Genomic DNA, 21018 nt, shown 5'->3' on the forward strand with positions numbered 1-21018 from the left:
CCCATCAATAATGAATGATTGGAATACTATGTCAAGTTTACTGAGTCTAGTCTGTGAACCTAGGCTAAGTAACTTGCAGCAAGTCTCCTTCGTCCAGTTGGCCGAGCACGTGCTGCAACGCGACCATCCCGAAATCTGGGACTTGAGGCATTTGCCGAGACGTTGCAGGTCTAGAATGGGCCTCTTTGGAATCAGCTCCATTGCCCCTTTTTATCATGGCCTGTACCGCCTGCAGGAGCTGAGGGATGTGCTGCTCCTGCCGGGCCACCGGAGGTATCTGCGGACACTTCTGCTGGAACTCGAGTGTCTGTGGGCAAGTGTGCCCAGCACCCATCAGTCAGTGGGGATCTTCCACTCGCTGACGAAGCCCAACTGCCGGCCTCCCACCGGGATGGGTTGGGGCCTGACGTCCTAGCAGGTTAAATCTTGCTTTGCGGCCTGCATGTCACCTTGGGAGTGATTGAGTTGGCCACCTCCACCGAAAGCCTTGAAATGGCCTCTGTAGGCCTCCTGGGTCGTGGACCAGAACGGTTGACACTATGAAGAGGACCATCCACCAAAAACCTTTGACGAGGCACAAAAGGACACTCAGTGTTGAAGAGTGCCCGAGGCACGGGCCGTGTCAGTCTTAATGGCCTGCAACGACTCGTCAAAAGCCTTCCCAAAGAGGTTGTCTCTGTCGAAGGGCATGCCTAGAACCCTTGTCTGGTTTCCTGATGAAAGTTGGCGGCCTTCAGCCAGCCACGACCACTGAGGCAGACACCGTTCCCCCAATCGGTCGGAAACCCTGTGTATGTGATGGCATGGTCCGATGCCACCTCCCCCTCCAGAAGGGTGGCTAGTGCTTTGAAATGCTTACCGGTCAGGAACTCCAGCAGTGGGGCCATCTTATATCACAGCTCCCAGTCGTATCTGGCCAAGATAGCAAGGGCGTTGGCCGCCTTGACTGTGTACGCTGTTGGAGTAATTACTTTTCTTCCCATGGCATCCAACTTTTCCCCTTGCTATCCAGAGGAATGGAGGATGAAGACTAGGGGTTAGCCGATTTCATCCTTGCTGCCGCCGAGACCGCAGAGTCTGGAGAAGGCTGTGAACTTAAGCATTTGGTTGCAGACTCCAGCATTTCTTCTCCAGCCGATCCCACTTGGCTGGTGCCGTGGCCGGGTTCATCAAAGCCAGGCCTTCCACCCACACGTCGTCCAGGAGAGGCACTGCCAAGATTGCCTTCCTCTTGGCCTTAGGTCATTGATTATAATAAACCTTCTTTCCTGGACTCCTCTGTCAGTTGAGTTCCGACGCTCATGGCATGGAATGGCCCCACCTCATCCAGGGAAGAGGTGTTGGGGAGAATTCTTATCTGTGTTAATTCCATTCTACCTTAGAGACCCCCCAGCTCTTTTGCTGGACTAGGACTTAACATTTATCCTGGAGAAAGCAAGACCTTAGCCCCCCCGCCCCCCACCCCCACTCTCTCATTTCACTGATTTTAACTTCGGTTTCTTTTGGTTCTGGAGTATGACAAACTCCATAGGTATCTTTTTGCATTGTGACAGCACTCTCAGTGCAGTGTCACAAATGTCCTTTGGATTTCTTCTAAGGGTTTAAATACCTTCTCTTTGAAAAACTATTTCCAAGAGTAGTAAAGTGAAGTGAAATTGACTTTACTTTTTCTTTGTATACCCAGCACACAATAACTTACATGGAGTTCTGGAGGGGTTACTTAGTATCCCCTTTGTCATGTAACATTTTTATGTTAACCTTACAATTAATGGCTGGTGGCAGTGGTTTAATTTTCCTACCTTTGTGCATTTTGATCACAGGCTGAATCCTCAGCTGCAGTATTGCACCCATGGGTGCCCATTTTGTCAAAATGGCCCTGGTCTTTTTCGCCATTTCTTGTTTGTGTGGTCCTTCTTGAGATTTACTCTGCGTGCCAAACCAGGTTTGGCCCCTTGGTCTTTGGTGGGATTCACGGGTGAGCTCCCACCTCTGGCTTCAGCATGTCTGGCAAAGCAGGAAGCGAGTGAGGTTCCCAAAACTCGATGTGCTTAGTCTCCTTGGATAAGGGAATGCACCCAAAGGTGATTGGCTGGCTGTCCTTGGATGACAGCCACCTTGCTGTGTAAGTGACAGCTAGGCTGTGAATGGATGAGAAACTTGCACAAAAGGCAAGGTCTTTTGCAGGGAAGGCAAAGTAATTAATGGACGAAGGAACCGAAGAAGAAACTTGGGAGAAGCTTGATGCACCCTCCTGGACCGTTGGTTTGCCTGGTGAAGACCTGCTGCAGTGCTGAAGCTCAATATTTCGAACAGGGAAGCCCAGAAAGGACTTAGACAAAGTTGGAATGCAGTAGCCTCTGGGAACACTACACACAACTAGGACTACATGTGTAGGCAAACCAACCTATGGTATATGTCTGTACTACACAGTTTTGGTAGCGTTTTGAGCAGCCATGCTTCTCTCAAGAGGGGAAATGTGAGCTGTAGTGGAGTTACGAAGATTCAGTTACAGGTATTCAAATAGATTCTTACAAGGTTTCTTATATAAACAATAAATAATTTGTCAATTTATAAAAAACTCATTAGAAGTGGGCAATCATAATAAATATACTTCAATACTGTACACTAAGTAAAAGGCAAAGGTTATCAGAACATAAAAGCCTACAATTCTTAGCGAGTTCACCAGAAGAGTCAATTCAATAGGCTAGGCCAAAGTCAATGGGCTAAAGTCTTGGATAGGATAAAGCAGTTCTGATAAGTAAACAGAAAAGTCTCTGCACAAGTTCTTAGAAGTAGTTTGGGTTAGGCAGAGTTTGTATGCAGTACCCTTTGGGACCACTAGACACAACTAGGACTACAGGTATAAGCAAAACCAACCTTTGGTACAAGTCTGTACCACAGTTTTTGGTAGCTGAGCAGCCAGGCTCATCTGAAAAGGGAATGTGAGCTGTTAGGATGTTACACAGGTCTTACAATCACAAGCATTCAAATAAACTCTTACACTCAAGGTTTCTTGGTAAAAACACTTATTAATTTATTTCACAGTCAGTTATAAAACATTCACAAGGAGTCAATCTACATCACAAAAATATACTGCAATATATTACACTGTACGGGTCTGAAGCATTTAAACTATTTTGAAGGAGGAGCAACATGGCATTGAATACTTTGAAGTAGGAGCAAAAAGGCATAAGTTAATAAAAATATTACAGTTCCTCTTAGGCAGTGCAAATACTTGTGTTCACCAGAGGAGTCAATTCAATGCAATAGGTTAGGCCAAAGTCAATGGGCTAAAGTCTTGTATAGGATAAAGCAGTTCTGTAGTTAAACGGAAGAGTGTTCGCCAAGGTAGTTTGTAAAAGAGATTCATAGGTTAGGTCACAAGCTAACTAGGCCTGCAGTTGCCAAAGTTCCAAGCACTTTCGCAGTGAGAGGCAAGTTCTCTCGGCCAGGTTTTCACAGTACCTTATAATGAAGAAAAAAAAATGAAGACTTCTGCTCCTAGCAGTCCCTGCAGATGTTGCTGTTCCTGAGCCTCAGTCGTGGGGACAAGAGGGAGGACATCGGGGGACTCCTGCACGGGGACATGTCGAAAAGCTGGCACTAGGCAAATCTTCAATTCCAGTAGCTGTACACAAGCACACAAACTGGTGTCCCTCTCCCTGGTTATTCGGTTTCCTGCATCTGAGGAAAATACAACCAGCTCCGAGAATGGTATCCAGGTGGCTTACGAGTTGATTGGTCCCACCAACTCAAAAGGGAGAAGTCGCCCTTGAAGGGTTTCTCTGTCGAGATGAGCTTAGCGATTCGGACCTGCAGCAGGGCTTCACCGGGCGCACTAATGGTCCAGGAGTTGCAGCAGCTATCCTCTTCAAGCTCGTCTGCAGTTCTTTGGTTCCAGTGGTCAACTCTGCCTTCCAAGCCAATAGACTCGCCTTTTATCCAGTTTCCTCCCATTCATTCCAGCCTAGGTGCCACTCACCCAGGAGGGTGGCTGTCCTTGCCCAACAGCCAGCTAGCATATAACGCCAGAGTGCATTTGGGTCTCCTAGGAGACCAAGCACAGGGAGTGTCGGGCACTTCCCTCACTTCCTGCCCACCCCAGGCACTAGAGGTGGTCTTCAGTCCTGAAGTCCGCCAAAGGCATAGCAACAAAGGGATCAAACCTCGTATGGCACACAGAGAAGCTCTAGAAGGACCCTTTCCGAAAAGAAATTGCGAAAAAAACAGACACCATCTTGAAAAACATGGCTCCCGTGATTTAACACCATCGGTGTTCGCAGTCGGGAACAATCATGGTAGTTTGTTGTAAAACCATTGCCAGCAGCCATTTCAATAGGAAAGGGTAGCATTAGACTGTTGCATGAGTTTCTAGACAAATGGGATACTAGGTAACCTCTCCAGCACTCTAGTGTAAGATGGGGTGTGATGGGTCTAGGAATTTAAAAAGACTAGTAAAGTCAGTTTACATTCTCTGGGAAACAGTAGTCCATCCCAGAGAAGGTATTTAAACCGTGGGACAGCCTAAAAGGCTTCCCTGTGTCACTGCACTGAGGGGGCTGTGTAACATGAAGATGATGCCTATGGAGTTGTCTAAAACCCCATAATCCAAGGGGAAAGGCTCACTCCAGGAAAAAAAAAATCTCAAGTCCTCAAAATCCAGCAAAGCTTCCCGGTGAAGGGAATTAGCATATTTATGCGACTTCTCCCCAACGTCCCCATCAGGATTTTCAGTCAGTGGACTCTCCCATGTTCTTCTGGATTGTGTGGACGGATGCCTGGACCTCCTTGTCCAAGGAATAAATATCCATGCCCTGGAGTACAGTTAAGGCCTCTTCTCCATTCCTCCGCCCTTTCTCGCATCCCAGGGAGTCTGGTTCGGGCTCAGGGATGGCACTCTTCTCCGTTCTCTCCACCGGCTTGGCAGATGCCTCCCATCTCATGGGCAGTGATACTCTGGGCACTGCCGAGGCAACCATGCCTGGGACAGCCCCCTTGGCCTTCGAGAGGGTGGCCGTCACCAACTCGAAGGCCAAGGGGGCTGTCCCCAGGCATGGTTCACCTTGGCCGCCTGGGCATTCTGGGTGTAAATCGGTCGTCTTTTGCTGCGCCTTCGTCTTCAGGTTTTTTGCTCAGCTTCGCCAGGTTAGCAGATTTACTCTTTGCAGAGGAGCTGGAGCGATGGCTGGAGATGGAGGCAGATGGGGAACATAAACGCGCCATGCATGTGAAGGGGCTCGCCTGCACAGCGCCCCTGATGGAAACTTGACTCGTGGTGCTTGGCCTTTTCTTGGGCCCACACGGATGGAGCGCCCTCAAATGACATTGAAGCCCGCCCGCTCTTCGGACCGGCTGGTCCTAGGTGAGGCATGCCCCTGCTTCCCGCAAGGAGCAGAGGCCTTTGCCCTGAGCCACGTCGCCAGCCTACTGTGACGATCCTTCCCGGTTTGCTTGGAGAACCCAAGGCAGATTTCGTAATCTGCTTCCTTGTGATACTGAAGGAGACAGGAACTGGAGGGGTTTGCTCTCTACATTCTGCAGCTGGAGCAGAGCTTGAAATGGGAACTTCCCTTCTCCGACATGGTCCAGTGTACAGAGTGGGTTCGATGGCCTTCTGAAATCTCCGATGAAACTTGGCTGATTCGTGCCCTTGAGGGGTGTTGAAATTCACCAACAACTGGTCCCCGCTTGTCGACTGATGTAGAGAAAGCGCACATGCTTGAACAAAAACCGAACTTAACGAAAAAGTGTGTAAAAATGTTACAGCACAGAGAAAAACATAGGACACCCAACACTTGAATGAACAGTAAAAATCTGAAGATGGCTGCCAGAGGAGGGTCTTAGGGAGAGGGCAGTCATTGGCTGGGGCAGTCTGACCCAGAGCCCAGTGATTGGTGTAGGTGAAAAACAGTAAGTGAAAGTTTTTTTACTGCGGATTCCCAGCCTGAGCGGGAATATTCATCAGCATGTGAATCCATGCCATACACCATGCTGGAGCAATACAATGAGCGTATTACTTTGTGTGCACACTATTAACGATAATACAGTAGAACTGTCAAAAGCTGCAACAATGTAGCCGTGAGCAACTACAAACTAAGCAGTGGCCTTTGAAGTATTGTTTTGGTTTAATGCATTTAAAACGGATTGTGCATAATATATTAAATCTGTATTTTAAATAACATTTATTAAGTGTTCCATTGAGTTGCATTACTAACTAGGTTCAGTGTACTTACCTACAGCTTACATCTTCCTAAGCCTGACTGCTCTGCCACCCTACCAAGGTTCCATGAGTAGTACCGACTGATACTAAGAGTTGGGGATCTAAAACCATTAGGATATTTTATAAAGTCTCACCTCACAGTGGACTTTTCTTAGGTCCAACAGCACTTCTGAAACTAATTTCCAATCAAGCCTTTTACTTCCACTTTGCCCAGCACATGTGATCATCATCAACTGTCACATTTCCTAGTTACCTTCTTTGGCTCCTTATCCAGCTCTTCTTTCAGTACAGGTTTCTCTTCCTCTGCATCAGAGGTTTTTTTTACTTTTTCCTCAGATGCTGGGGCCTCAATGTTTTCCCCCTGCAATGAGAAAGGAATACTTGAGAAGGAAACTAGACAGATACACAAGTTAACCAAACCATATAAATAATGTTTTAATAGTGCTGATCTGTTGCTTGACCAAAAACTGACCAATATTTTCTCAGATTTTACCACCAAAATGTCGACTGGGGTCAGGCAATATCAGTGGGGTGTGAGGAGCCGGGCAGTGGGGGCAAGGGGGTCTCTCAAACACCCCCACATGCATACTATGGTAAAATATTTGAGGGGGGGGAAGCAATAAGATTTTTTGTGCAACACATCGTTATTTGCATTAGTTATTTCTTCTCACCGACAGCAACCTTTTAAGGGTTAGAGGTCTACTTGTTTTTTCAACAGCAAGCATATGTTCTTGTGGAACAAACTCAAACAATGCTGTGAGGTAAAGCTAGGCTGGTTCACGATGCAAGTGCTTTAACCTCAAGACTTCCTTTTCCAAGCAGCAATGCAATGCAAGGCACAGCAAAAATAAACACTAGAAACATGTGGATTCCAGGAGTATAATGACCAGTGTTGGGAAAGGTTTTCTTCCACCTTTCCCTCCATAGAATCCTTTAGAATCTACTGTTTTTTCATATTTATGCTAAATCTCACTCACCTGTGAGACCCCCCCCCCCCTTCCATCGTTAGGTAAGATTTAACCCAAGAACCTTTTTCTTTACTGGTGGATTATTTTTCCTTACAACTCCTTTTCCCACTAACAGAATTCACTGCTATGTTTGTCATTTTTAAGATTCTCCATAGTGTCTTTTAAAAGTTATCCTCTTTGATAACTTTTGGCAATACGTGCAGGTTGCAGGTTTGCTTTAAGAGCTCCTATTTTAACTCTCTGGCTAACCTTGTGAGAACTACAGTTCCCAAGGGTAGAAAGGATCTTTGGATCCTTTTACAATTTCTCAGGTGAGACCAGCACCCACCACCTTGTGGAGAGTGCTAGAGAGATACCTAGTATCCTCTTTCTCACTTTAAATATAACATTTATATTTAAAGGACAAACATACCTTTAATGCCTGGTGGCAGTGAACCTTTATTTATTCGGCGCCCCTTTGCCGCGGGCCGTTTGCACAGCTGCAGTAGAGGCACCCACGAGTGCTCATTTTAACAAAATGAGCCCAGTTTTGTTTTTACCATTTCAGCGTTTGTTGCCCCTTGTTCCTTCAAGGGGAAATTCCTTTGTGTGATTTTTATCCTCGGCGTGTGTCCTGTGGACTACCCACCCAGGAGTGTCTGAAGGCAGAAAGCAAGGGTGGAATCCAAAACTCTGCAGCCCTTGGTCTTCCAGCCAGAGTGTGCGATTCCAGTTCAAAAATGGAGGCTGGCTGTCCTGAAAGGATTGCCAATCCACCCCCCTGCATCCCCACATATTTCCATCTCCTCCCCCCCACCCTGACCCGCGCTCCCCACAGTTTGAATGTTGCAAGGATATTTGATTGGCTGGGTTCCTGCATAAAAGTCTGAACCTGCAAGCTGAAGGTTGTCGACCACTGGAACCAAAACCGAAGAGGAAGATTAATTTGTGGCTGAAATAATTTTCAGTGACCGGGGGAGCCTGCTGTAGCCCTTCCTTCCAATCGACCTGGTGCCTCCGAAAACGACAACGCCAACCCAGAGCCTGGTGGGACCCACTAGACTATAAGCTCCACATTTTGAGCCATCCCACGCCATACTGCGACCTTGCGGGGCTGCAATACCATGAGACCTCGAGCCATTGTGCGGTGCATGGTCTTCCGAATTACGCTGAAACTTCGTGGAATTCCTGCTTGATCCCCAATGCAGGAGTCCAGTCTGATAAGTCCTCTCACCAAAGTGGTGGACCTTGTAAACAAGGAGAATCTGACCAGCAACATAGGCCATCAGGTGGTTAGTGTGAAACATCCTAGGGGCCTCCTTTGGGTTGCCCAAGTCCTCTAAATAATTGACCTCTTCAAGTTTGGCTACAACCTTGAAGGGTCCTATCTATGTGTCCTGTAAATCCCTCAGCCTTGTAGGAACCAAAACCAATACTAACTCCACCATGTTGGCCTTCTGGTCATGCCAATGCTTGACCAGAGCCTGACCAGCATTCAGGTTTTCAGTTGCTTTGGTCCTCAAAAGTACCATCCTCCTCCTTAGGCCTAGCTCATAGTCAGTGACAAAGACTGGCTTCAAGGATGAAAAATCTCCAAATCCTCTTTAATCGGGGTCAAACGGCCTCTGACTGGATGACTATAGAGGAGCTCAAAGGTTTGAAACTCACTCCAGCTTGAGGCACCTCTCTGTAAGCAAAGAAAGGCATAGCAGTAAAAGGTCCCACTTTCTTCTCAGTGGTTCTTTAAAGGCACCCATCATGCTCTTCATTGTTCTGTTAAACCCCTCTACCATCCCATTTGTTTGAGGGTGGTAGGAAGTTACGCCATATTTCTTCCACATGGTCTGCATGTAGTGGGACACAAAATTAGATCCAGTCAGAGATAGCCTCCTTAGGAAACCCAACCTGGTAAAAATATCTAGGCATCAACAGTTCTCATAGGTATAGCCCTCAGGGTACCTGGCAGCATGGTCTACCACAACCAAGATAAAAGCGATTGATGGAGGGTCTAGGAGACCAACAATGTCAATCCCAACCCTCTCAAAAGTAACTCCCACCACTGGGAGGGGCTCTAAAGGTACCACATGTTTGGGAGGTCTGGCAGTGTTAGGGAGAATTCTAATTTCTTTGCTAATTCCCTTGAGCTCTTTTGCTGGACTTTATAATTTCTACCCTGGAGTGACCGACCTTTTTTTCCACTCATGTATTTTTGATCCAATTTGGACTGTTTTCTTTGTTTGGAATCTGACAAACTTAATAGGCATCCACCTTTTGTATTTTGACACACAAGTGTCACAGAGAAGTCCTTTGGATTTCAAAGTTTAAATACCTTTTCTTGGGTGAACTACTGCTCCCAAGAATAGTAGAGTGAAATTGAACTTAACTTTTTCCTATGTAGGTTCAGCACACCCCATCTTATTTATTTGCATTTTTAAAATGCTCACACAGCCCGTCGGCATCGAGGCGCCTTTACAGGAATGTCTTAGTTGCACATTTATAGCGCGCTTCGTACCCAGAGATCGAAGCTGTGTTGCTTCATGTCATCTTGTTTCCAAGGAGAGCATGTTGCTGCAGAGCTATCCTCCCAGGACTTAGGTGGAGTGCTGTGGGTTACTTAGTAGCCCCTTTTTCTACTTGCCCATGTAACTTTTTTTATGTTACCCTCACTACTTTAAATGGCTGGTGGCAGTGGTTTACTTTTCCTACCATTGTGCTTTTCTAGCATAGGCCGAATGCTCAGCTGCAGTATAGCACGCAAGGGTGCCATTTTTGTCAAAAGGGCCTGGGTCTTAAGTCGCCATTTCTTTGTGGAAAAGTCCTTGAAATTTACTCTTGAGCACCAAACCAGGTTTGGCCCCTTTGTTCATTTTATCGTTAGAGGGATTCACAAGTGAAGCCCGCCTCTGGCTCCAGAGTGTCTGGCCGGGGCAGGAAGTGAGGGAGGTGCCCGAAACGCCCTGTGCTTCGTCTCCTAGGCGACAGGAATGCACGCCTAGGTGATTGGCTGACTGGCTGTCCGACAAGGATGAAAGAATGGGATAAACCTGCATAAAAGGCGAGGCTTTGGCTTGGAAGGCAGAATCTACCACTGGACAAAGGAATCCAAAGAAGAAATTGGAAGGGATGCCTGCTGCAACTACTGGACCGAATTTGACCGGTGAAGCGCTGCTGCTGTGCTGAAGCTCCAAATTCGTCTCGACTAGAGAAGCCCTGCAAGGACTACTTCTTCCCTCGAGTTTGTGGGACTAATCAACTCCAAAGTAACCCACCGGGACATCCTCTCGAAACTGGTATTTCCATTGCAGTTGCTGCTGGAACCGAAGAGCCAGGGAGAGAGGATCACGAGATTGTGTGCTTTGCTTTTAATTTGGCCAAGAGCTCCAGGAAGATCCTCTGGACTCCTAGGAAGCAGGACTGAGACCCTGAGCCACCGCAACAGAGTGCTCGACCCCAGTTGCAAGGAAAGCCCATCTCAACAGCCAAGAGTCTGCGGTGGTGCTATTTGCTGAAACGCAAGGAGATGAAACTGCAAAGTGCCACTGAATAGAAGTTTGTCCTTTTCTGTCGCTGACCATACCAGTGCAGGAGTCCTCCAGACGTCCTCCCTCTTGTCCCCACGGCTGAGGTCCAGGAACACAGAATCTGCAGGGCTGCACAGGAACAGAAGACAGCTGGAACAGTTTTTCTTCTAACCAAGGGTACTGTAAAGTCTAAGAAAACTTACCTCTTGTTGTGTAGCCTCACTTGTTCTCAGTTGAGGCTGGTCTTGGTTGCTAATCAGCTGGTAGCCCTACTTTGATTTCTTCTTTTCTACAAAGACTTCTAAAACATTGTGCAAGACTTTTACCTACCTGCAAGAATTGCTTCAGCTCACCTAGACTTTTGCATAATTGACATTGGCCTGGCTCCCTGAATGACTATGTTTTGTCTTCCTTCCAGGAAGGGGTTAACTTTTGCATTGGGGTTACCAAAAGTACTTACCTACTTCAGAATATTTGTGAGATCTCTTGTTTTGTTTTAATAACCCTTTTCTTTGACCTACTCCCGAGTATTGCCCTAAATGCAAGTGATATATTAATGTCCAGTGTCCGAATTACTAAAGTCTGAGGGTGTAGGAAGTGTATGTAGAATCACCCTTAATACATCCACTAGACCCACCAGGTCACACTTGACTAACCATGCCTACGTACCCACATTCAAAAGTAGTAAAGCCGGAGGGTCCAGCTTTCAACACCTAGCACCCAAATACTGAAACGCACTCCCCACCGCCTTAAGGAACGAAAAATCATACCATGCCTTCCGTAGACTACTCAAAACCACGCTGCTTAACTAACCCCTCCCTACCTATCCTCATGCATTTTCACTAATGTAAACAACCTCAAATTTATGAAAATATGCATATATGCTCTGCATTGAATTTATATATTCACCAGATATGCCTGTAACAAGTAAGACGGCTTTCAGCAGCACGATGCCCCCGGGCAGATGTGCGCTATACAAATCCAAATAAAAAATCCCAAATGGGTACTTGCTGATTTAGAGAAATTAAGAGTGTATTTTGGAGTGTATTTGTGTTATTATATTGCCCCCTTCTGAAGGCTTACCAAAATGACTTATGTAAATTAATAATTGGTTAATCAACCTTGTATATAAGAGTTAATTTAAATAAATACTTGTCACAGTGAATCTCTAACTTCCCTACTGATGACATTGAACCCCCTTTGAGAGAAGCCTGGCTGCTCAACACGCTACCAACCTGTGTAGTACAGACTTATACCAAAGGTTGGGTTCCTATTTCCAGGTGGTCAAGGTTGTTGTAGTGCACCCAAAGAGTACTGCATACAATCTTGCCTAACACCAACTAACCCCAAGACGAACTTTGCTGGAAAACCTTCCCCAACTGGCTGTACTACTTTGCTGCTGCAGGAACAGAGTGCCAGGGGTCGAGAAATCCGTAGTCAATTGCAATGTCTTTAAGCTGGACAGAAGCTCCAAGAGCTCCAGGAAGATGTTATGTTGTTATTTTGCATTTATATAGCGCCTTATGTACCATTGGTATGATCTCAAGGCGCTGGTAGGTTGAACACCCTCGGGAACCGACGTTCAAGCCAGTGAGCACCAGATGTGTGCAGCGGTGTTGCATTCCTGTGATAGCTGCTTCTTAGCGGTAGGTGTGGTGGTTGGGAGATCAAGAGTATGTGTTCGTTCGGCCAGGTTGTTATCCAGACCGATTCTGGATGCGTTAGGCCTGAGAACGCCTAGGCTGGACGGTGTGTAACCAGCTGTGTTTAGATAGGATGATGGGGAGTATGAGGCAAGTGATGATGAAAACAGCTATACCAAATGGTGTCATAGTATCGCTGTGTTCTAGTTGAGTGGTGGTGTAAAGGAGAGAGTAAGCGTGGAGATGTGATGAGGTGGTTGATATCTTCAGGTCGAGCACACTCTAGTAGTTCCATGCACTCCAAAATGTTCCATGCATATCCACCATTCTATGCACTACAGATCGTTCCATGCTCTTGAATTTTTTATTTTGTATTATTAAGTGTCCACTACGTGCTCGGTCTGTTCCGTGCATTTCATCCGTTGTATGTACTCGCTCAGTTCTAAGAAAACAATCAGTGCGATCAGTTCTCTTCTAATCAATGCACTTTGTCCGATCTATACATGTTATCGCTTCATCATCCGGTCTGTTCATTTCCACGTTATCTGTTCTCTATGCATCCTCGATCTACCTCCCTGACCCATTTCATATACCCAGTTTTGTCTGTTCATCCACATAAGTCATCCGTTCATCCACCCACGTCATCCGTTCCACCCTCTTTACCCATTTCATATATACACTTCTTCCATTCCACCCAACTCGCCAGTTCCACCCACTTCGCCCTCTTCACTGGTAGCATCCACTTTTCCAGTTACACCCCTTCCATCTACATACTTCACCCGTTCTTCCACCTTCATCCATTCTACCCACTTCACCCGTTTCGTCCACGCTTTTCATTTCATCCACTTCACCCGTTCCACCACACACTTCACCCGTTCCATCCGTTCATCCACATACTTCGCCTGCTCCACTCTAGATTCGCTCCACTCTACAGCTCCTCCAGACACTACATTTGTTCCATACCTTACTTCCACTCCACACCCTACATCCACTCAAAACCCTACATTTGCTCAAAACCCCCCACACCCTACATCCGCTCAACACCCTACATCCGCTCCATGCCATCATCCACTCCATAGCCTACCTCCCCTCCACGCTCTCATGCATTCTGTGCTCATCTGCTTTACTCTCTCATCCGCTATACGCACTTCATCCTCCCGACCGACATTCATCTGCTTTACCGACTTCATCTGCTCAACTCACTTCAACTATTCACCATGCATGATCGGTTCAACACATGTCACTTGTCGCACAAACTCTATCTGTCCAATGCACTATACTCGATACATGCACTTGAAACGTCTTGTCTATTTGTTCCATTTGTACAATGCACTTTTGCCTTCCATGCCATATATCAGTTTCATGTACTCTACACTGCACTCTGCACTCATCCGTATTATGCATTCGTCTTTCCATCCTCTCCACTTTATTATTCTTGTCCATTAAATTCATTTCATCAATTTCAGCCACTTTACTCCTTTCATACAACATACTTTTTATCCTCTTCAATGATTTGTTCCACTTTAATCATTCTATTTTGTTTGTCCTTTTTAGTTTACATTAGATGTTATTCGTTTTTGATTTCTCACTTAGAACCTTGATGTTGGAATGTTATTTATGTTCTTGTTATTTATGATCTAGAAGGCTGGCCTTGTTGAATTGCTGTCATCTACTTTATTCCTCTCATCCACTTTGATCTTGTCCTTTACATTAATTTCATTAATGATAACCACTTTACTGCTCTCGTACAACTAATTCTATCCATTTCACTGCTTTGATCCTTTTTACTCATTCTATTCCGTTTGTCCTTTTTAGTTTACCATAACGGTTATCTTTCGATTTCATTGCTCGGATCATGACGCTGGATTGTTATTTAAGATCTAGCATTTTGGGCTAATGTCATTGAGTTGCTGTTATCCAGTTTGAGTCACGGGTCGGTTTCAGGGGAAAAGCCACGTTTTCAGTAGTTTGTGGAAAGACATGAGTTCCTTATGTGAGTCGGATGTGGGGTGGGAGTGCGTTCCACAGCGTGGGGCCAAGGCTGAGCACGATGATCCACCTAACCAGACTGAGTTTTTGGTACAACTAGGAAGCCGGCTGAGCTTGATGTTAGGGTACAAGCCGGGTGATAGGGTTTTAGTTTGTCTTGAAGATATTGAGGTCTAGTTTTATGCAGTGCTCGGTTAATGTTAAAGGACATTTGTACCGCACACTATCGGCACCGGAGTGGTCCCCTGGCAGCTCTGAAAGAGGGGAGGTTGAGTTAGTGGGAGGAAGCAGGAAAAGTGCAAGAGAGCAGTGATGTGCTGTTGGGGGCCTCAGCCCGGTGGGTCCGTTGGCTGGGCCTGGGGCGTTTGCGGCCAGTAGTTGTCATGTACTGGTGAGAGTGTCTTTTTTGTTTTGTTATTGCAATGTAGTGAGGTTTGTGTGGTTTGTAGTGCTGTAGGTTTTGGTTGTGTTGGTTTGGAATTAGAGAGGTGTATGCAGAGGGGAAATTGTTAGTGGAGTTGGTTAGTTGGCATCTCTATCCTGAATTGAGGCGCTGGGCTCGTGTAGTCTCCCCTGATGCGCCCGTCCTGATCTGGGTCCCTCCGACATGCAAGGTTCCTTACTCCTCTGGTCCCCACCTCCATGAGGCTCTCTCATAGCCCCACCTGTCCTCCCTTCATACTCCTGTGGCCAGGGCACCTGCCAATGTCAACAAGTCAGGTTGTGTGCTAATTGCCAATCTCTCAGCAATTCTACAACACTGTGGTACCTGGTGGTAACTAAGGGGCGGGTGGAGTAGTTGACTGTCTCCGTGTGTGTCGCCTGAGTTCCAGTCTATCCGGTGTCACCCGTCCAGGTGCCATGTGAGCTTCCCTGTCATTTCTGGGGCTGTCCGTGTCCTTTCCAGTTTAGTCATCTTTTTCTCAGTTTTGGTTTTCAGTTGGTCAGTGGTGTTGAAGAGCCAGGTTTAGTGATTTCGTGAATTTTAGGTGATCTTCGGTGTATTTCTTTTGGGATGTTGCAAGTTTTTGCAGCTAAGTGGTAGAAGGAGGTGCCTCCAAGTATTTTCTTAAGGTATGGTTGGATTTCCAGGCGGACTTCGTTGCTTGATCGGAGGAGTCTTATTGGTTTGTAGATGGTTATTTTCTTTTGTAGGAATTCTGCACCTTGTCCACCGATTGCCCTGTGTGCTATGCACATTGTTTTGAAGGTGATGCGATGATTAACTGGGAGCCAGTGTAGTGTTTTTAGGGCTGGAGTGATGTGGTCTCTTCTGGATAGTTTGAGTAGTCTTGCTGCTGCATTTTGGATCCGTTGCAGTTTCTTCAGGAGGTGCTCTGGTATTCCAAGTTAGAGGTTGGTTGCATAGTCGATTCTTGACATCGTTAGGGCGACGATAGTGAGTGTTTTGTGCGTTAAGGAGAGGAAAGGTAGAATTCTTGCCGTGTGGAGGAGGAAAAAAATATTTCTTCACTGTGTATTTATTTGTGGTTCCAAGGTTAGGGTGTTGTCCATTAGGACTCCCATATTATTTTACTACCTTCAATGGTGTTGGTGCGTTTCCCCCATTTCCGTAGGCCACGGGTTGGTGGTTTTGTTCTCTTGGTCTTTGGATACGATCAGGATTTCTGTCTTTCCTGGGTTGATTTTCAGGTTGTTGGCATTCATCCAAATGAAGATCTTTTAGGCAGTCGATTAGGGTTGAATGATCGGCATCAGTGTCTTTGATTTTTGTAGATTTGAGTATCATCTGCGTAGTTGTAGCATGTAATGTATTTTTTGAAGATTGATGACCGGATTCGGATAGATGTTGAAATATAGTGGGGATAGTGAGGATCCTTGTGGCACTCCACAGTCGTTAACTCGAGAGTGGATTTGAAAGGTTTTATCCATACGGTTGCTGTTATTTCTGCTAGGAATGATTTGGTCCAGCAAAGTGCTGAGTCTGTTATGCCTATGTCTTCTAGTCTTTTGGTCAGGGTGTCGTGGCTCACTGTGTCAAAGGCTGCGGAGAGGTCGAGCAGAATAAGGGCTGAGGTAGTGTTAGAGTCTGCGTTAGTTTTGAGGTTGTCCCAGATGGATAGTGCCGTTTCCGTTCCTCTTGCTGGTCTGAAGCCAACTTGAGCTCGCTCTAGCAGGTGTTTTTCTACGTGTTCTTGTATTAATTTATCTACGTAGGTTTCTATAAGTTTTGCCGGGTAAGGCATGTTAGAGATCGTCCTGTAGTTGGAGGTCTTTGTCGCCACTTGTGTTTTTCAAGAGTGGCTTGATATATGCCGATTTGAAGATCCTCGGTACAGTCCCTGTTGCTAGTGATCGATTTAGAAGGTTTCTGTAGTGTTCTGCTGGCGTTCCTTGCACGAGGATGGTTTTGTAGATGTCTGGGGGACATGGGTGATCCAGCTTTCTTGCTTCGTTTTACCAGCATTGCGAATGCGTCTGCTGATATTTCAGCAAAGCTTTGGAGTTTGTGCTGTGGTTCCGCGTTAGGTTGCATGTTGTGGTTGGTCTCTTTTGTATGGTTTGTCGGATGTCACTGATTTTCTTTGTTGAAGTGGTCTTCCAGGTCGTTGCATAGTTTTTCCTGAGGGGGTTGGGGTGTTATCGCAGCCTGGTGGGTTTCTCATTTCTTTAATGCATTGGTGATTCTGTCATCGTAAAGTCTTCTCTTCACCTTTTGAATTTCCTTCTTGTATGCGCGGATTTGTTTCTGGAACAGTTTCTTTTTGGGTTGTATTCTTTCCTCCATTCTAGTTCCATCTTTGTTTTCCTTTTTCATGGTGCTTAATAGTGGGGTGAACCATTTTGCCATTGCTCTTTTTTTGATGGGGTGAACGGTTTTTCTGGGGCGATCTTGTCTATTGTATCTGCAATCCATTTTTCTAGTATCTCCGCTTTCCCGTCTAGGTCATCTAGCTCTAGTTCTGTAGTTGAGGGTTTGGTTAATTCCAGTTGTTCGACTAGGTTGCTTTGGCATGTTTCCGTTTCTCTTTGTGGTGGTTGTGAGTTTCGGGGGGTTGGATGCAGACTTGAGTAGGCAGAGTGATCACGAATGGGATGAGATGGTCGCTCCACAGTATTTGTATTGGTGGTGCCGTTGGAGTTTTTCATTGGCGAAAATTTGTCGAGGGTGTGTCCTGCCGAGTGTGTTGCTCCTTTGACTAGTTGTCGTAGTTTCATGGTGGTGAGTTGTTCAATCAGTGAGTTTTGGGAGTTGGCGTGATTGGCTTCAAACCAGATGTTGAAGTCTTTTTGATTAGGAGTTGGTGGTTGATGGCTAAATTGATGATGGCTTCTATGAAGTTGTCGACGAATGTTGCATCATATGTCGGGAGTCTGTACACCAGGATGAATGTGATGTTGGTTTTTGGGTTCGCCATTAGGTGTATTACCATGGTTTTGCATTTGAGGATGTTGAGTGGTTCCGTCAGTTTTTTATTTTCAGGTGTTCGTTGAATGCTTTTGCGATGCCTCCTTTGTTTTTCCTTTTTATTTGCAGGTATTTGAAGTTGGTTGGTAGGTAGCTTTGGTGTGCGATTTGGTAGTTGTCGTCCAGCCATGTTTCTGTGATGAACAGGATGTCAATGCTGTTGTCGTCGAGCAGGTCGAAGATCTGTTGAGTGTTTTGACATGGATCTTGCGTTTATTAGACTGCTGTGAAGTTCGGAGGCGTTTGGTTTGGACTTTCTTGTTGAGGTCGTCTTCTGATCGGTGTTGGTTTCCTTCCTGGTCGATCTCTTGTTGAGCTGTAGGTTTCGGGGTGTCAGCGTCTAAGAGTTCTTCTAGGTTCTGTCTTGGGGTATTTTTGTTTTCATCGTGTTCATCTTCCAAAAGTTGTGGTTGGTGATTGGAAGTTCCTTTTGCTTTGGTTATGTAGCGTGTTATCGCATAGGTCGTGTGCTTGTTTTTTGTGTTGTTCATCCTACTTGCTTGTGTTAGGGTTGTTTGATGTTGCCGCTTCTAACGTTGGGTTGGATTACTGTGGTTGCCAGTTGACAGCGAGGTATGGAGTTAGGTAGAGGGATTTGTCTCTTCTCAGTGTTGGTTCGAGTGGTGTTCCTTTCTGTGGGGGTGCAATCTATCGTTGTCGCTCTTGGTTGCTGTTCTTAAGTGTTTGTTCTTCTCTTCGTCTTTTCCTTGGAATGAGTCGTTTGAAGCTTGAGAGTGGTTTAGTCTTTTGTTTGGTGATGTCTAGTTGGTCCTGCTTTGGTCTGGTTGTCTTGTGGTGTAGTAGTGGGTGTGAAAGCTGTCCGCTACTAGTTTGGGCAATGTCCGTCGGTGGTATTCTGGCTGAAGTTAGCGACTCGTGCAGTCCCTGTCCTTAAAGGGTATGGGGAGGTGGTTAAGGGTGGTTTAGATGGGTGCCATTGGTGGCTCTCTTTAGTGTCCGTCTCCCTGAGCGCGGTTCACTGCGGTGAGCTAGCTATGTGGGTTTGGGGAGCGTATCTGCTAGTTGAAAAGTGGCTTGGAGGGACGCAGCCCGGACTTGCGCCTTGTGATGCAGCGAGCCCCTAATCAGAGTGACACTCCACAGTAATTCACTGGTGGGTTCTGTTTCACTTGAGAGCGAGTTGGTCAGCTAAATTTGAGACACCTGTATAGTGGGAGAGAGGCCTAGCAGTGCGATCTCAATATCATACAATGCAGTGTGGAGACCTATCAATGCAGTCTAACAGTGCAATTGGGGACAGAACCCCAGGTAAATTAGACACGTATAGTGGGAGTGAGGCCTCTGAATGCAATCTAAATGACACAAAAGGAAATTTGGGTACAGAGGCCCTGCTAAATTTGAGAGACCTGTATAGTGGGAGAGAGGCCTAGCAGTGCAATCTAAATATCATACAATGCAATTGGGGACAGACCCCCAGCTAAATTAGAGACACCTGTATAGTGGAAAGAGGCCCATCAATGCAATCTAAATATACTATGCAATTTGGGCACAGAGGCCCTGCTAAATTTGAGAGACCTGTATAGTGGGAGAGACCCCTAGCAGTGCAATCTAAAGATCATACAATGCAGTCTAGAGACTATGTTTGGATTTTGACTAATTTTGAGGAAGAGGGTGAGAGATGGAGTGCGGTGCAGTGACCCTGCGCAATGTGGTCTCCCCAAGTGGCTGGGACTCCAGTGCAGAGCGGCTGTTGCTCTCCCGGCCCTGGGCCACTCCTACCTTACTGGTCCTTGTAGTTGCAGGTTGACGGCTGGCCACTGGCTTCCCCTGCGGACACCTGCTGACACTTCCTGAAGCCGCCTCTGTTGGAGCTATCCTTGGCCTTGAGGCCCTTAGCCAAGGGCTGCACGGGCAGAGGGCTGCCCTAGGAAGCCCAGTGATGAAGGGTGAGAGGACCAACGAGAATGGGCCTGGGCAGGTCGGGAGGGAAGGAAAAGCAGGTAGAGAGTGCAGGGTGGGAGCAGGCTGCTGGGGGGGGGGGGCAGGGGGAGAATCAAAAAAGGCCTCGGGGCCTGCAAGAATTAACAAATTAATGTGCTCCTGAAGGGCCTTGCCACTCACCGTGCTCCTCTGCAAAATGAGAAATGCATAAGGTTTTGAAGGTTACCCTTTGGGCAACCGGAAGCCAGTGCAGAGTTTTGAGGGCTAGGGAGATGTGGTCTCTTGGGCCAAGCGCTAGTAGCATTTTGGCTCCGGTGTTTTGTGCTCTTTGGAGTTTATTCAGTTGGTATGCGTGCACTCCGAGGTAAAGGGGGTTAGCATAGTCCAGTCTTGATATAACAATTGATTGGAGAGCAGAGAGTCTGTTGGGAAAGGAGAGGTATGGAAAAAAAGCGCTTTAGAGTTTTAAGGTGGTAGTGACAGGACTTTGAGATGTTGACTTGGTGCTAGAGGGTTAGGTCAGAGTCTAGGGTGCATCCAAGGTTTTTCATTGAATTAGAGGGTGTCGGTGAATGCCCATGGTAGATGGCCAGGGTAGTGGGTGTGGAAGAAGTTTGGTGTCGCCACATACCATGATTTCGGTTTTGGAGGGATTAAGCCAGAGGTGGTTTGTGGCCATCCAGAGATCTATGGCGAGGAGGCAGGAAGCGAGGTCTGGTCAGCAGTTGGGATTTGAATTTAGGAGTTTTAGAATTAGTTGAGTGTCATCTGCGTAGTTGTAGCACAGGATGTTGTGTAAGCGAATTATTCTTGGGAGGGTGGCCATGTAGAGATTAAACAGAAGGGCTGATAGGCATGCTCCTTGTGGAACTCCGGTGTCGACTGGTCGGTCTTGGGAGCGGTAGGTGGAGAGTAGGGTTATTTGGTTCCTATTGTTGAGGAAGGATGCTATCCATTTGAGGGCGGTTCCACAAATTCCTAGGGAGTGGAGGTGGTCAAGCAGGATTGAGTGATTGTGTCGAAGGATAGGTCAAGAAGGATTAATGTGGCGCATCCCGCAGAATCTGCCGTGTTTTTAAGGTCATTCCAGATTGAGGTTAGGGTGGTTTTGGTTCTGTGTCGGGCTCTGAAACCTGATTGAGCAGGGTCTAGGAGATTGTTGGCTTCGACAAAGGTATTTAGTTGGGAGTAGGCAGTTCGGTCAATGAGTTTGGCTAGGAATCTGGTGTTTGATATGGGGCGGTAGTTTTTTGGCTCGAGAGGGTCGAGGGAGGCTTTTTTTTTATAAGAGGTTTGACATGAACTGTTTTGAATGCGTCGGGAAAAATTGCAGAGGAAAGGGAGTCGTTTGATGGTTCTTGTGTGT

General features: G+C 46.5%; 1 protein-coding gene across 1 annotated transcript in view; it reads right to left on the minus strand.

Annotated features, from left to right (window-relative positions):
* SRRT (serrate, RNA effector molecule) overlaps positions 1-21018 on the minus strand; it is a 413786-nt gene that overhangs the window by 284271 nt on the left and 108497 nt on the right. The window contains exon 8 of the mRNA XM_069644249.1: positions 6474-6581. Coding sequence (XP_069500350.1) covers positions 6474-6581 — 108 coding nt within the window. The remainder of the gene's footprint in view (positions 1-6473; positions 6582-21018) is intronic.

The sequence above is a fragment of the Ambystoma mexicanum genome, chromosome 1p (assembly GCF_040938575.1).
Source record: "Ambystoma mexicanum isolate Mex_15411 chromosome 1p, UKY_AmexF1_1, whole genome shotgun sequence".
NCBI classification, from domain to species: domain Eukaryota; kingdom Metazoa; phylum Chordata; class Amphibia; order Caudata; family Ambystomatidae; genus Ambystoma; species Ambystoma mexicanum.